Here is a 15,721-nt window from a genome sequence, read left to right on the forward strand (position 1 = left end):
CGCTTTGGATAACAATTGACCGAGCTTCCTGTCACCACGCCTAGACACGCCCCCCTAAGCCTCTGATTGGCTGGATGTGGGTTACGTCATGTCTACGTTGACATAGTGAACGCTAGGGGACTGTGGACTGTTTAAGTTCCGCTCGGTCGGTAAATTAAAACAAGCGAACATAAAACTGACTGCGTGAGGTTACAGACTTCGGAACAGCGAAGAACAGCTTCCTTTTTTGTCGTCATCCTGCATCTATCACAAGAAGTACTATCATAAAAGAAGAGGAGGAACTGGACACGGAGCACACAGGACAGTCTATTAATCAAGGTGAGTAACGGAGACAGCAACAGGTAACACAGCACAACCAGCAGAGACCGGACCCCCACAGACCTCCACGAGTTTGAGACCGTTTGTTGTGTCACAGAAAACTTGTTTTGTACGGACTAAAGCCTAGAGACTAGACCAGAGGTCTCCAAATCCGGTCCTGGATGTTTACTGATTCAAATGAGTGACTCCTGATCAGACTTCAGCAGAGCTTGATGACGAGCTGATCATTTGAATCAGGTGTATTAGAGCAGGAAAAATCTAAAACCTGCAGGACAGTAGCCCACCAGGACCGGAGCTGGAGACCTCTGGACCGGACCGGACCCCTCCAGGACCGGAGCTGGAGACCTCTGGACCGGACCGGACCCCACCAGGACCGGAGCTGGAGACCTCTGGACCGGACCGGACCTCTCCAGGACGGAGCTGGAGACCTCTGGACCGGACCGGACCCCTCCAGGACCGGAGCTGGAGACCTCTGGACCGGACCAGACCGCACCAGGACCGGAGCTGGAGACCTCTGGACCGGACCAGACCCCTCCAGAGACGAGAGACTAGACCGGATCCCTCCAGAGACCAGTTCTGGAAGGGCCTCTTTAACTGAAGGTTTTTTTGAGCTATAAACATGTCTGTAGCAGAATTACATCTGTGTATTGTATAACGACAATAAAGCTACTTTCCTGTATTTTTTTATACTTTTACTTAAGTAATATTTGGACGAAGTTACTTTTACTTGTATTGGAGTAATACTTGACAAGAAGTATGTGTACTCATTTAAGATCCCAAGTCAGAAAGTTGAGACATTATGGAAATTGTAAATTATTGGTATGAATTTTTGTTAGGCTTATTCATGTATAAATGATTAAAGTTTAGTTAAGATTATATTGTCAATACATATTAATTCAATTAAAATTATAGTCATGTATAGATTTTCTTAACAGTATTATGCTGTCATGCAGCAATTTAAATTGAACAACTGATATGTTTCTAACAGACTTTTTAAACATTGCAGCTTCCAACTAGTGTTGAGATTTGCACAGCATGGCGGAAGGATTCGTTATTCTGTCCTTGTGGTCTACATTGGATGAGTTGTGATCGGGGAGGGATATTGCCTGCTGAAAAAGATGTAGCTCAACTGCTGCACGAGCAAGTAATGTAGAGGGATGGGCCAATTGTATTTTTGTATTTTTCTGTTCTCCGGTCAGAAAAATTGTCAAACATAATGGATGGCACTGCTTACTCTCCTACTTCTTCCCCTTGATTTAAACTAACGTCTACTTATTGCCAGTTTTATTGGGCACAGATTCTGGTTAAAAGAAAATTAGCTGTTAATTGTCATTGAATTCATTAAACATTTCAGAAGTAATGAGAGTACTTGATAATGAAAACAGAGTAAAAATAGATAGGAATATTTGGAAAATTACTATTTCAGATTTATTTACATTTCTCTTAAGAACATAAAGATGCTACAGCATTTTTCTCTAATCATTAACAGTGTGACACAATAAATAGTGTGTAGAATACATACATGTGTGTACAAGTGCACTATGGTTAATTCATAAACTCCTAGGTTACTGCAGTTCATTAAGAGTGCAGTGGATGTTGCCAAACGGAATATATCTGGTCATTGCGTCAGTAGAGGAAAAGGATCCTGCTCACTGTAGGTGTTAAAAAATGTCTTTTGAGTTGCTAAAACCTTCTTAGGCTACATCGCAATCATTGTCTTCACATGGAGAGGAAAGTGTCCATTGAATAGCTAATGATGTAGTGAGTACAAAAAAAAAAACTTTAGTTACATTCACAGTAAGGTATTGTTTTCAAGCCTGTTCTGTTTTCAGACTTGAGTGCAGTGTTGTTCATTTTTATTTATTTTATTTATTTATTTATTTTATTTTATTTACCCCCCCCCCCACAGTCAGATTTGGGTCAGAAATCAAGATGAGTGCAGTTTCCTGTCATGTTTAAAATGGGGTTACATATCCAATTTGCACAAATTCTGAAGTTCTGTATGTGTGCCGACTCCAGGTAGGTGTTGAACCTCAGACGGGAGCAGCTGTCTTCTGTGAAGGGGAGTTGGACTGTCCTACTTTACCAGGTGAAGTTGGTGAGGAGGGCTGCGGTGTTTCTGTTCTATCACTGATCACCTCCTCAGCTTCCTCCTCCCTCTGCTGTACAGAGGAGAGGTACTGCTCAAGCAGGCTGCAGTCTGCACTGTCCACACCGTCGCTGCCACTGGCAAAGCCACTACGAATGGGGCTGAGCGCTCGCACCGTCTTCAGAGAATCTTCTGTCCCACTGCTCAGGAAGCTGTCCTCCTGTGCTGCTGGCTGGTCGCTTGTCGACTGGAAGCCAGAGTCTGGGAAGGACACATCTGTGGTAGGTGGGTTGGTTGTGCTAGAGGCAACAGGTGGGGCAGCCTTACATTGCCCAGGAGACGAGTTTTGAGGGATGGCGACAACTTGAGCATTGTTAGCCAGCTGCCGCTCCACAGACTCCTTCCAATGCTGCATAGACTGGAGCTACATATAAACAAACAATGATCATTCAAAACTAATGAGGCAGCCATATGGATCACATTCATCTAAGGACACCACAAAACATCAACATTATGTGACGTAGTAGTAGTAGTAGTAGTGAATGTGGGCTAAATATAAGTAACTGACCTCTTTCCACAGAAACTTCACGGCCTCCTCCTGAACCATCCTTTGTAACCTCTCTTCTTCAAACTGTTTCTGCACACTGGAAACACATCAGTTTTACCTTTTTAATAAATTAAGTTTTAATTTCATATTTATACATCTGCAATCATATGTGAAAGCACAATCACTGTTGTAACACAAATAAAAATGACAAAAAAAAACCAAAAACAAAAAAACACTCAGTATTACGAAAAACTTTATTACTACCTGTCCAGCTTCTCAGACAGGAAGAGAATATGGTCTTGCATTCTGCGCAGGCGGATTTCACTGCGCACCTCTCTGGCCATGGGGTTGAAGCAGCGAGTGTACTGCCCCCTCCACCAGGACTGTATTCTAACTGCAGCCTTGTCTGCTTCCATCAAACCTGTGTTACTGGCACATATGCCAAAATCTTCCTGCTTGGGGGCTTCTTTCATCTCTGCTTTTCCAAAAGCAAAGGATGTTTCCAAATCATTTTGTGGTGTGTTGACTTTAATCCCTGGAGAGACAACATGTGCGGCTCCACCAGAAATAACCTCTTCAAGAGTCCGACTTTCCTGCCTATGCACTGGTGAAGTTTGATGTTTACTGGTTGAGTAGTGTTTTTTGGGTTTTGCTGGCTGCTTCAGGGCCAGAGAGTCAGGCTCAAATGTCTCTGTCTCCTCCTCACTGTCAGACTGGATTGTTTGTGGCTCCAGATCAGATGTGAGGGGTAGAAAGGTGGATTCTGTGGAAAGCATGCTTCCATTGAGTTTTTCCTCATCTGTCTGAACATCTTCCAAATAGATGTGGTCCTCTCTGAGCCTTGGGCTGCGAACCACTGGCAATGGTGTTTGGGAAGAATCACAGCTCACCCAAGTATTGAACTGAACAACTGGCTCTGTCAGTTAAAGAAAGATAGCAATATAAAAAAAATTTAAAATAAGGAAAGAACATCCACAAAGGCTGGATTTCTGGACAGAAATATGGTATAGAGCCAAAGTTCTTTTACCTGTCTCCTGGACTGATGGAACTGCTGTTGGTCCTGGTGCAATGTTTGTTTTCTTCACCTCTCTGGCTCCCTCCTGTGGAGTGGCATTTGGAGGACTGTGCTTCTCCACATCAAGTTGGGTTGGACGAGGAGGACTAGGACAGCTGCTGCAAGTCTCCTCTAACAACTGCCTTTGATGAAACCTGAGGGAAACAAAGTAACAATATAAATACAAGGTCATTCATATAAATATTTATCCATCAATGAGCATATACTGTTGGTAAAAAGGCTCTTAGTTAGATCAGATTTCTACCTCTGCTTACTGAGAATCTTCTCCAGCTTAGCATCTTCTGCCGTCTCCAAAGCCGGTGATGAAGTCAGAGGGCAAACAGTGGTGAGGTACTGAACCAACTGTACATGCTGACCTGGTCGATATGAACGTCCTTTACCTTGACTGTACAGCCATTCTGCTTTCAGACTGAAATTGTGATGAATAAACACAATAAATGACAGATTCATTAAGAGATGAGAATCCTATTGCTATGTTGAGCCTGAAAAGAAAACTGTTAGAAGGGTATAAAAGAACACACCCTTCTTTTTGTGAGACTACGTAGCCATCCAGGACCTTCAGGCTCAGGCACCAACTCATGATATAAGGACGATAGTCAAATCCTGGCAGTGAGGGTGTTGCCATAACACAAGGGTTGCTCATTATTGACAGTTGTTCCAGTTCATGGAGATGTGCCAGGTATGACACCTATGGAGCAATTGGAATAAAAGTTGGGAATACCAAAGAAAAAGAAACAGAAATTAGTCAATGACAATATATTTTACGTGGAGATCAGTATTGCTGGATTGAAGTTTAAGAAGATAATTACTTCATTGAGATCCCTTATCTCATTTTCTGCCAGGGAGAGAATTGATAAATGGGGAGGCAGATGAGCAGGAACGCTACGAAGTGTTGTTATGCTGTTTCCATGGAGTAAAAGTGTCTGAAAATTTGACAGAAAGTGAATTACTGAATTAGAACAGTGCTATAAGTTTATATCATTGATTTGTTTTGGATTGCTTTTGACATAGTAGACACTAACCTTTAATGCTATGAGTTTAGCCAGATCACCAATGGTAGATATGCTGTTGTCAGACAGATCCAGGTGTTGAAGAGAAACACAGTTGCCGATTTGCTCAATGACCTGTGCAAGAATGTACACTTGGTTAAAAATACAACACATTTGTATTGTTGCTGAAACTAATCATTGTATTGATATTTTGTTGAAGATATTTGGGATGGGTGAGAATCACTCTTACCCATACCTTAATATTATTTCCAGACAAGTTGAGCCATTTGAGGTGAGGCAGATCTCTTAACCCCTCAATGTAGCCAATGCTGTTATTGGGAAGATTGAGAACTCTCAATTCTGTAAGTCGAGACACACCCATCATTCTCACCAGACGGTTGCTGGCTACAGAGAGCTGAAGAGAAAAAGATTAAGACTTAGAGCACATTATTAAATATACAAATTATATATAGCATTCAGAGGCAGAGTCACTATTACCTATGCTATAATTTAGCAAATTGAGCAGGTGAAAAGTGAGTAAAAGAGGAAAAACAGTGATGACTACCTGCTGAAGGCCTGGGCTCCTTTCCAGGTGGTCCAGTTTCATGATGTGGTTACGGTCCAGGATGAGAGTGTGAGTGTCTTCAGAGCAGGTGAAACTGGGATCCAGCTTTTGGATACTCCGGGCCGAAAGATCCAGCACAGGTCCTGAGAAGAGAGAGGAAGGAGAAGATTAAACAGGCTGGAAAACCACAACAACTCTAAGTTTGGTCATAACACATGTGACTAAGCGTACAAACACTCAAGAGCTTTAAACGCAGGGGTGGGAGAGACGCATCAAAATATACACATCTATCAAACAACAAATGAAATACACTATGGTGTAATTATATCTGGCGACACTATTACTTCTGAAGATATGAAATCTGACTTTCCTACAACCAAAAATGGCAGACAAAGTCAACACAATGTGCAGACCATACCATAAAATGAGTTATCCGATGTTTAATATTTGTGAAACATTACAGGACTGTCAGTCTGTCACAGGATGCTTTGATCTGCTAACGGCAGCTCGCTAATGGCAGCACCGGTGATGCACGCTAGCTAATGTTAGCTACTGATAAAAGGTTCACAATATCTAAGACTAAATTAACGTAGATAATTGCTCTCTGTGACAAAAAATAACCGGGGGGTCACTTGCCAGCATTTGTATCAAACTGTAAATCTGATACACCCATCCTGTTTTCCCCGACAAAACACCCAGCGTTAACGCTGTTAGCCGCAGTCTGTGGAGACCGGAAGTGACAAGTCACTTGTCAACTGGCTTTGCCCGATAGATTTGTGGGAAATGTAGTCTATATAAAGTGTCACATTCGTTACGATGCGGTCTCTTTGTGGTACAAAAAGACTACAACTGCCGTCGTTTCCGATGGCGCGCTTGTGTTGCTGAAACCCGCCAGAGGTTTGATCAAAAACCCCGACAACAAAACGGCAAACAGGTGGTGTTTGATATTTCTGTTTTGTTCAGTAAGACTGCTTCTCTAAATAAAAAATGTGTCATACATGTTAATTTGTTTGCTTAGCAACCTTCAGACTACCACCTCATGTTAAAATGAGTCAAGTATCAACTTGGTGAAAAATTATTATTAAAAATTTATTTCTATATGCAGGTAATAATTGAAGGACTAAAACTAAGTGTTGACTCGCCACAAATATTCCCCTTTTATTCGTTTATATAAATTCATTTGAAGTCTCCTAGTTGTGTTTCCGTTTCCGTCATCTTCCTTTCCGGTTTTGTGCCCTCTCGTAGCCATCATGAAGTGAGTAAACGGAGAACTATCAAACGCCATCTAACTCTAAAATAAACATTTTACCGGTGATACCCACATCGAGTTTGTATTTATATACGTTTCTATCAATGATGCCTGATATTTGTCCATTTCAGGGTCGAGTTGTGCAGTTTCAGCGGGTATAAAATTTACCCCGGCCATGGCCGCCGATACGCCAGGATAGACGGAAAGGTAACTCCAGCGTCCGAGAGCGGCTTGTGTGAGCTGTGTCCGCAGACATAAAGCGGTTCACAGTTGGCCCCATTAAATCCACCTTCCCGTCTTTTACGTGTCCTCAGGTTTGTCTGTAACATTAGTACAGTGACAACAGTCAGCGGAGAGGCCTGGTCGGCTCAGCTGGCTCCTCTGTAACCTGCTAATGTTAGCTGACAGCCTGGGTGAAGCATTCAGTGTTTACGTTTTAATTAGAGACACATCAGCTTTTTAACATTTGTCCTCAACTCGGAAGCTTGACAATGAGCCAAGTTATGAGACAATAGGGATTTTAGTCTCTTGGCTCTTAAAGTGAGAGCGAAGTTGGGACAGTCCTCACTCATTTAGCATGGTAACCATTTTGCTTATATTGCTTTCCATGTGTAAGTTACATTATTTTATTGTGTTGCATGTAAGAGCTGCAGTAATTGGGTCTTTACAATGTCTTTTCAAGTAGTATTCAAGAGTGCTTCAACATGCATTAACTGATTTTGTATACAAATTGCAGATGTCACAAAATCATCAGAATGCTCATTAGGCTGAATTCCCAATTGCCTCCTTCACTAGATGAAGATGAAGTGTTGAGGGAAATGAGTGAGCAAGGCAATTGTTTTTGAATGTTAATGTGTAGTAAGTAAGAGGTAACTGAGTTTCGTTTTCTGTCTTCGTTAGGTGTTCCAGTTTTTGAACGCCAAATGCGAGTCTGCTTTCCTGGCCAAGAGGAACCCCAGACAGATCAACTGGACTGTGCTCTACAGACGCAAGCACAAGAAAGGCCAGTCTGTAAGTAACTGTGTGTGAGTCAATGAGGTGTCTGCGTTTATAAAAAAAAAAAAAAAATGTACATGCTATCTGGTACTGCTGAGGTAGCGGTCAGTATCATCATCTTGACTAGCATTTGTTGGTAGTGAGATCAGCGCTGGTTTTGATGTTTGATTGTTGACTCGATGTATGATCCTTTCTTGTTATATGCTGTTGTACTTGTATTAAGAGATGAAAATGTGTAAATGTTGCCTGGATATCATCATGGTGGATAACTTTCACAGATTGTGTGGTTTTGTGAAACCGTACTTTAGCGCAGATTATAAAACACGTGCTATCACAGGTTCCTCCTGGGTTACACATTTCAGTTTGGCTGCAGGTGAATGGTGTGCACAGTGTTGGTCTGTGTTATGTGCTGTTGCTGGATTGTGTTTTGCAGTCTTGGTAGCAATGCTCACTCCACACCTGTAGCCATAGAACAACTGGAGATCATAGTACTGGCCCTTGACGTTCTTTTTTTCAGACCTCTCACCATCGGCCAGCCTCCAAATTCTCCAACATTTTACCTATTACACTTAACAGGATTATCTTCAGACAGGCTCCTTTACAGTGACCAGCAGTTAATGGTGATTTATTTTTTAAGCTCATGTTAGAATTAAGTTTGTTCCTGAAAAGCATCTTAGATGTTGCCATGATATATCACATGGTTTAAGTCTATGTGGCACCTGTTAAGGAGCTCACAAAGATAATAGGCAATGTCTATCATTTACTATTTAAGTGTGAGGTATTAGAAATCACAAACTGGTGATGATTCAGAACTTTGTCCATACTCCTGATTGTTGTTACTGTGCTAAAGGAGTGGATTTGCTTCTTTTAAGTTTCATTTGGAAAAAAATGTTTTTGTTTTTTTTTTAAGTTTACATTCTCAATACAGTACATATCTCCTTTAAAGTTTCATTGAAGAGGGTTGTGTGGTCCCCTCATTAATCAGGAAACAGTTTCTAATACCTACAGTGATGACAGGAGGCTTGAAGCAGACATTTTCACTAGACTGAAGTTGTGGGATGGACCTGGTCCTGTCTTTAGGGCAGGGTTGGACATGTTGCCTGTTTTCTGTGAACTAAATTTAATTGGGCTACAAACTCATCCCCACATCATGTATTTTAACAGGAAGAGGTGACAAAGAAGCGCACCCGCCGCGCAGTCAAATTTCAGAGGGCCATCACTGGGGCCTCCTTGGCTGAGATCATGGCCAAGAGGAACCAGAAGCCCGAGGTCCGCAAGGCCCAGAGGGAGCAGGCCATCAGGTATGACAGCAGCTTTACAAATATTACCTGATGTAGAGTTTTTCTGAGTATTTAGTTTAATTTCTTGGATGAAAACACAAAATTTTTCAAGTCCTCAGATAATTTACTGTTTAATTTTGTGATAGCTCAAAGGAAATTTTACACACTTGTATTGTTTCTTGTTATTCTCACAGAGCTGCCAAGGAGGCCAAGAAGGCAAAGCAGGCAGCCAAGAAGCCTGCTGCCCCAAGTGCAAAGGTACGCTCTCCTGTTGCATTTTCAGGGGTTAAATAAGGGCTTTATGCTGGTTAGCAAGCGCTACACCATTTGACCTGGTTCAAAAAGGCTTAACTGCACATTGACAAAGTAATTTGCCATTTGTAAGGATCACTAGATTATTAGATGCTTGAGCAGTTTTTAATGGTAAATGTACTTTCTGTTCCTTTTTGTAGGCTGCAGCCAAGACTGCACAGAAAACCAAGATTGCCAAGCCCATGAAAGTCAGCGCACCCCGTGTCGGTGGAAAACGCTAAACCTGTTTCATCCTTTCTGGTTGTGAATAAAATTGTGGTTAACCATAGTTTGTGTGGTTTCTGATTTGAAAATAAGTGTAACAAAATCATACAGAGGCCCTTATTAGTTATGTCAATATAAGTTCACGCTCCACAGAGTAAAAACACTGAAGCAGTAATTTTCAGTTTTGTTTTTTTTTTCCCCCAAACAAGATAACATCACTCAGCATCTAAACAACTTGACGCATCCCTTCCACCCATCCATTTGGTTTTTTGCACAATTTTTTACAAATTTTATCACGTCATTCATCCATGCTTAAAGAGTCTTTTTGTGCTGGGCCTTTGACGGCAGCACAGATATCCTTTTTCTGTCCGGATTAAAAAAAGAAAAGAAGTGGCCCATATATCAGACGGGATTAAATCAAGCGCAGGTGTTAAACCAAATTTATTAGCATTACATAGCCACGAAGCCATAATCAACTTTAAAAGTGCCATTTGTTCAGTCAGCAGATAAAGATTTCATAGTAATTACACCAATTATTGCTAAAATCACAACTATTCAGTGAGGCAACTGGCAAAGTAACAAACACTTCTAAAAACAGGAATCAAAAGCAGGTCTTATTAAAGCGCGTGTTACTGTGTCAGAACCAGTGTTTACTGGTTGGCCTTTGTAACAAAGCTCCACTGATGCAGACACGTGCATTGGTGGAAGTGTTCATGATAGAAAATCAGAACATAACAGCATCTTTCTAAACAGATTTGACTGCAAGAAAAAAAAATCTAATCAAGTTAATCAAAATTAAAAAATTTGTTCTTACACACTAAAATGGAAGGAATTGTTACATGGTAATCAAGAATGGTTTAATAATCACTGAGGTACAAGATGGTGCAACTGTCAATCAAGTTATAAATAAGTCAACAGAAATATGATGGCATCTGTTTACATTTCATTTGAAAACATTCCTTGAACTCAAACACAAATCCAAGTTACATTTTTGGGAAATTATTGCATGAAGTACTGATTTGCTACACCTGAAAACTATTGATGGAAAAAGAGTTCAGGACATGTCAATGAACTCAAACCAAACAAAGTACAATCATATCACTTGTTGAACAAGCAATACTTGTGCGTTGATGACCACCGTTCTTGAGTGTGTCGATTACAGTTAAAAAAAAAAACAAAAAAAAAAAAAAACCTTTGTCTAGTTTATTTCTGTTTTTTCTACATTTTTTTCAACACCCTGAGGAAATTTGAAACTTAAGGAAAAGTGCACATTTCCAACAGAGACAACAGGCTGAATGTGGCATAGTAATGGTTATGGCATGGATGCAATGGAAACATTGTGGGATGATGTGATGGGGCAGGTTAGTCCTGGTCTGAAGTCCCCCTTATAGACCACTGCAGCCTTCAGGACTCTGCAGCCGCTTTATCCTGTGCCTTCTTATCCTGCTCGTACCTGTTGAAGAAATAAAAATCAGTAAAATAATTTTACGAGGAAAATCTGCATTTGCATTTTTGGTGGTGAAGGAGGGTCAGAAAAAGTCAGGAAAGTCTTATCTGAGGCTCTGGGACTCTATCAAAGACTTCCTTTTAATGTGTTATACATATTATATTTCATATTCCAACTCTTGCTGCACCTGCAACGGTCTTCATGAAATATTAACTTGTTTCTATGATTTCATGTCAGCAATGATTTAGGAAGACTTTAAATTGAAAGGTACTGTTTATTTATCTTGGACTCCTTCACATTAATCAGCATGAGAGAATATGAGGTCAGTTTTAACTGACAGAAGCCACTAACTCATCTGCTATAAGTGAGCTATATTCGCTTTAAATTCACCACAAACCTCCAGATCCTGTAAAGCTGGGAGGCTCCTGCGGTGCCGAGAAAGAAGTTGACGGCAAACAAGTTCCAGTTCCTCGGGATAATGACCAGCGAGTATCTGGACCAGATGAGCCCTGATGGAAAAGGACATTTAAGGGTAAAGGTTATGCACCCTAATGCTGAACCAGTGGCTGCTCGTGACAACAAGGTCTATATTTTGGCAAAAAGCTAACATAAGATTATTTGAAAGACACATATGGAAAAAGCAGAAGCATCAGGTGGCCTTTAACACAGTTTGGTCCCTCTCTCTCAAATATTGAGCTGAATAACGATACATAAAAATTAAGAATTCAAACTCGATGAATGAAAGTTGATGATGGGAACATCTTTGGTATTGTTCAATATTTTATTCCGTTAATATAAAATGAAATCGGAACATAAATACAAAAACATTCTTCTCCTTTAATTTTACTCATTTGACACAACAGAAAGGGAAACCCCAGCTTAAAACTGTTTCAGTTATAGATCACACAACTTCTGTTCTATTTCAAACTGAAACACTGATGAATATAATTAAAACCTTGTACCACCTGTGGCTGTCAGCACTGCAGACTGGGAGGTACTGAGTTTTTCTGCTGGTCGAGTCATGTCAGCCAGACCAGCTGCCACCAGACCCTGAAGAGAAGAAAACAGAGTTTCTTTACCCTGTTAAACCTGTTTTGATTTTTTTTCCACATATCTACAACATAATGACTAATTTGTTTACACTGATAAGCAAATTACACAGACCTTTGTGTCAGGACCCCAAATGACTTTTGGGATGATTAAAACAAAGACACCACCACCACGAAAATAATAATAATAATAATAAATAAAAAAATAAAATAGGTTTTTGTACTTTTTGCTTTCTTGATGTCTACATGATTCTATATCTACAGGGTTCTAAATTATTTTAAATCATTGGTTTAAGTAGCTGCAACTTGCAAGCTGATCAAAAGTAAACAACTCTTGAAAAGGTTGGGATCTTGTACATGTACATAAAGGTGAAGAGGAAAAACTGTGAAATGCACTCACCCATTTAAACATAGGGGCCCAGAAGAAAACAGTTTTAGGTCCTGGAATAAAAAACAAACACATAAAATACATCAAAAATGTTTCAATTCCATTTAATTTCCATTTCAGAAACATGTTCTAACAATTGATATCGTGTTACACTATTTGGCTTCACTACATGGTTTTCTCTCTGAGGTAATTTATCTGCTGGCTCAGATTTGAATGAGTCTACAGATGAACGCTGAGTCTCGATAGATGATCAGACCTGAACAGTGCAACAGATACTTAAGACAAACCTACTTAAAAAGGACTAAAAGAGGTCATTTTCTTTCAACAGATAGAAGAAGTGTAAGGAAGAATAGAAAACTCTGTTAGTTTAAAGTCTACTGCCATCATGTAATAATATTTTTGTAATAAATTTGATATTGAAAGATTTGTCAACAATTGTTAGCTGTGAACTCTCACAATTTAGAAACTAGCAATGGTACAGTATAACTGAGCTCCTCTCAAACTCTTTATCTTTGCTTTTGGGCAACAAAAAATTCCAAAGCTGACACTGAATGTCACACCATCAGGAAGATAATACATAACTGACTGTAAATAAACACACACAATCCCTTTGTCATGGCCCTTTTACACCTGCTCACAGAGTCCTTGTTTGCCCTTGTGCAGACAAAACAATGATCAGACTGTCCCACATGACGCCCAGATGCCCTCTACTTAAAGTCAGAGTCAAAGAGAAACAGTGTGTGTGTACTTTAACAGGAGAAACACATCGTTTGTTAGGTAATAATGCAGTCTACTGCAGTGATCTCTCCCGTTATGAAGGTTAGGGGTTAGCGTTGAAACATTTGGACATGTAATCCTTTCTTGTGCTCTTCTACCTCTAAGGTTGTTCTGCTTCATTTAGACTCGCCTCTTTTATATAAAGTACATCAAAAAATATACTTTTTACGGTGCTGTTTGTAACCATTGAATAAGAGATGACTGCAAGAAATTCAGACAAAAGGTGGATCAAGCAGATTAACTGGATAGTTACTGCAATAACTGCAGAAAATGAGCTTCAATTACATTTGTTATAGATATATAAGTAATTTAATTCAGCCAAAATCCACACATTTCCTCCTTCCAGCAGAATATTCATAGCTTTTGTTTTTTATTTGTATTCAATATGAGGTTGAGCATCTGAATTTGTGAAATATATTTCTTGCTTTCTTAATATTACATGCTGAGTTAATAATTTAAAGAGTGGTATTGAACCGATTTTTGCAGATAAAACTAACCTTGACTGACAGCCCAGTTGGATTTCTGAGCACAAGCACAGACCATAATCAGGAGACGAGCCAGAATTCATCTCCACATCATACTGAATGTGACTGCTCGGAGTTTGATCATTTATCTTAATTTCACCTTGTATTTGTCACCATGAGCTGTAAGCCACCAGTGTCAGTCAATAACATCAGCCAGCAACGTGCTGAATATGACACTTTGTTTCGATGGCACAGCCTTCATACCGCCATCACACCATCACACTACAATAAACTTGTTGCCTGTAGACAACACTTGCATACTTTTCCTGCTATAAACTCAGCTGACCTTTACACACCGAGCTACTGATCTAAATCGGAGCAAACCCACATTCAGACTCTGGGGACAGGTACACTCTGCAGCTGCTTCCTATCCTCCACCTCAGCCGGGGGGCCTGCAGCTGCACGGAGCTAACACCCAGCCGGTGGTGGTGGTGGGGGGGCTCACCTGCAGGATGGTTGTACAGAGGTCTCAGTTTGGAGGGCAGCATGTGCTCGATCCTGTCCAGGATCCGGTGGTATGACGCTCTGAGCGCAGCCATGACTGGATGTTCAGCCCGAGGAGAAGAAACTTAGAGCTAGCCCGGCGACGTGTCTTCCTTTCAGAGCCGGCGGCTTTAGAAACCCGTTCGACTTCGGCTCCTGCGGAGATGAGAACAGATGAGGCGGTGAAGGGGCGCTGGGTGAGCCGGTGGCCGTGGAGCTGGATGCTGTTGTCCTACTGTCGACCTTCGCCGGGCGGCTCTGTGCTCATGCTAACACCGTTAGCCGACAGTAGCTTCCCTCTGACCGAAACGACTAGGTGACTTTCCCCGCGATGCAACCTATCACGTGAGGGGCGTGGCCACGCCCCTCTGTTCTCATTGGCCCGCCTGTTGGGAGCCTCGATATGATTGGTTGATATTGTATTATTCTTTTGGTCACCTGGGCGTCCGGACCGGGTGGGTACAAACGGTCCCCTCACCACTTTTTCGTCAAGGAAAATAGCTTAATGGTCACAGTTTAACTCCTCCTTCTTCTTTCAGAGTAATGATGTTTATGGTTCAATACAATGTAAGTTCCTCCTGTATACCCAACCCCATCCAAAATAATAACTAAGTCTAGTCACCTTTATCAGAAATTCACTGTTACATTGCATGTAAATATTTTAATCTGAATCAACATTTAAGCAAGGAAGGGAAGACACATTTAAATGAAATCTGTCCACCGCTATGCATCCCTTCATCTATACCACTTATCAGTCCAGGTCTCAGGGGATGACATGCATATGTGAATGCATATTTACCCCAGATCATTTAATGCAGTCCAATTTCAAGGACTTTGTAGTAGTCCTTGAAACAGCAGTTAATGCTGCCTGTCCCATAATTGTCTCCCAACCTATTCATTCCAAACTATCACCAAAGCAGAGAGCTTACTTACTTGATGAAGTGAACGTAATGAACCGTATGTCATTTACTTTTCAACCAATGAGGGGAAAAAATGCAAGCTTGACGTCTACTGACATATAGGATTTAGTTTATCATCCTCTTTCCACAACAAGCGAGCTCTGTGACTTGCATGACTGATTGTTCTGCTGTTTTTACAGCTGGATGTCCTTCCTGCTGCAGCCAGGTTTAGGACGGGGCACAGGCCTGCCAATGGTTTGTCTTGTGGCTGGGGTTTGAACCCGGGGCCTCTGCATACAAAGTATGTGCTCTACCATTGCACTACGTCCGCGGGCACTGCCATCGGATAAGAATATTTTTACAAAACTGAATTCTTCAAGTGGCAAATGTATGAAGTAAGTCAAATAGATTATTATCAATCATGCACTAACACATAAACTGTAAAACATAACAAACACATCCTAAATTTTTAGTTGTTTATATGCACTATCCTATATTGTATCATCAATATGCGGAATACTTTTGGGCTT

General features: G+C 40.9%; 3 protein-coding genes, 1 long non-coding RNA gene and 1 other non-coding gene across 5 annotated transcripts; 3 read left to right on the plus strand and 2 right to left on the minus strand.

Annotated features, from left to right (window-relative positions):
• The first annotated feature begins 163 nt into the window (after nt 1–163).
• LOC115061825 (uncharacterized) lies at nt 164–3,132 on the plus strand. Its single transcript, XR_003842359.1, has 3 exons — nt 164–318; nt 1,325–1,462; nt 2,338–3,132. It is a non-coding gene; the product is annotated as an uncharacterized LOC115061825 (long non-coding RNA).
• On the minus strand, nt 1,722–6,296 carry cep97 (centrosomal protein 97). The gene is made up of 11 exons (XM_029530343.1): nt 6,220–6,296; nt 5,584–5,726; nt 5,275–5,433; nt 5,052–5,153; nt 4,839–4,952; nt 4,551–4,717; nt 4,274–4,438; nt 3,982–4,163; nt 3,219–3,870; nt 2,976–3,051; nt 1,722–2,831 (listed from the first exon to the last, which is right to left on the minus strand). The coding sequence occupies exons 1-11, from the start codon at nt 6,254–6,256 to the stop codon at nt 2,352–2,354; spliced, it is 2,277 nt and encodes a 758-aa protein (XP_029386203.1). The 5' UTR covers nt 6,257–6,296; the 3' UTR covers nt 1,722–2,351.
• A 499-nt stretch (nt 6,297–6,795) lies between these two features.
• On the plus strand, nt 6,796–9,688 carry rpl24 (ribosomal protein L24). Its single transcript, XM_029530606.1, has 6 exons — nt 6,796–6,838; nt 6,964–7,039; nt 7,733–7,843; nt 8,993–9,129; nt 9,303–9,366; nt 9,561–9,688. Exons 1-6 carry the CDS (start codon nt 6,834–6,836, stop codon nt 9,639–9,641), a joined length of 474 nt encoding a protein of 157 aa, XP_029386466.1. The 5' UTR covers nt 6,796–6,833; the 3' UTR covers nt 9,642–9,688.
• On the plus strand, nt 8,201–8,385 carry LOC115035308 (small nucleolar RNA SNORA23). Its single transcript, XR_003840338.1, has one exon. It is a non-coding gene; the product is annotated as a small nucleolar RNA SNORA23 (small nucleolar RNA).
• A 359-nt stretch (nt 9,689–10,047) lies between the features above and the next one.
• mpc2b (mitochondrial pyruvate carrier 2b) lies at nt 10,048–14,617 on the minus strand. The gene is made up of 5 exons (XM_029530390.1): nt 14,255–14,617; nt 12,521–12,561; nt 12,037–12,121; nt 11,469–11,580; nt 10,048–11,077 (listed from the first exon to the last, which is right to left on the minus strand). Exons 1-5 carry the CDS (start codon nt 14,346–14,348, stop codon nt 11,029–11,031), a joined length of 381 nt encoding a protein of 126 aa, XP_029386250.1. The 5' UTR covers nt 14,349–14,617; the 3' UTR covers nt 10,048–11,028.
• Nucleotides 14,618–15,721: the final 1,104 nt, after the last annotated feature.

This window comes from Echeneis naucrates, chromosome 21 (genome assembly GCF_900963305.1).
Source record: "Echeneis naucrates chromosome 21, fEcheNa1.1, whole genome shotgun sequence".
Lineage (NCBI taxonomy): Eukaryota > Metazoa > Chordata > Actinopteri > Carangiformes > Echeneidae > Echeneis > Echeneis naucrates.

Excerpts from the sequence above, each read along its gene's own strand:
- mpc2b (XM_029530390.1), bottom strand. The coding sequence starts at position 14,348 with ATGGCTGCGCTCAGAGCGTCATACCACCGGATCCTGGACAGGATCGAG. Across the intron at positions 12,122-12,520 it reads GGGCCCCTATGTTTAAATGG|GGTCTGGTGGCAGCTGGTCT; the intron begins GTGAGTGCATTT and ends TCTTCTCTTCAG. Across the intron at positions 11,078-11,468 it reads CAGCTTTACAGGATCTGGAG|GTACGAGCAGGATAAGAAGG; the intron begins GTTTGTGGTGAA and ends TTTCTTCAACAG.
- rpl24 (XM_029530606.1), top strand. Across the intron at positions 7,844-8,992 it reads AGCACAAGAAAGGCCAGTCT|GAAGAGGTGACAAAGAAGCG; the intron begins GTAAGTAACTGT and ends GTATTTTAACAG. Across the intron at positions 9,130-9,302 it reads CAGAGGGAGCAGGCCATCAG|AGCTGCCAAGGAGGCCAAGA; the intron begins GTATGACAGCAG and ends TTATTCTCACAG.
- cep97 (XM_029530343.1), bottom strand. The coding sequence starts at position 6,256 with ATGGGTGTATCAGATTTACAGTTTGATACAAATGCTG. Across the intron at positions 4,439-4,550 it reads GTAGTCTCACAAAAAGAAGG|TCTGAAAGCAGAATGGCTGT; the intron begins GTGTGTTCTTTT and ends TCACAATTTCAG. Across the intron at positions 4,164-4,273 it reads AAGATTCTCAGTAAGCAGAG|GTTTCATCAAAGGCAGTTGT; the intron begins GTAGAAATCTGA and ends TGTTTCCCTCAG.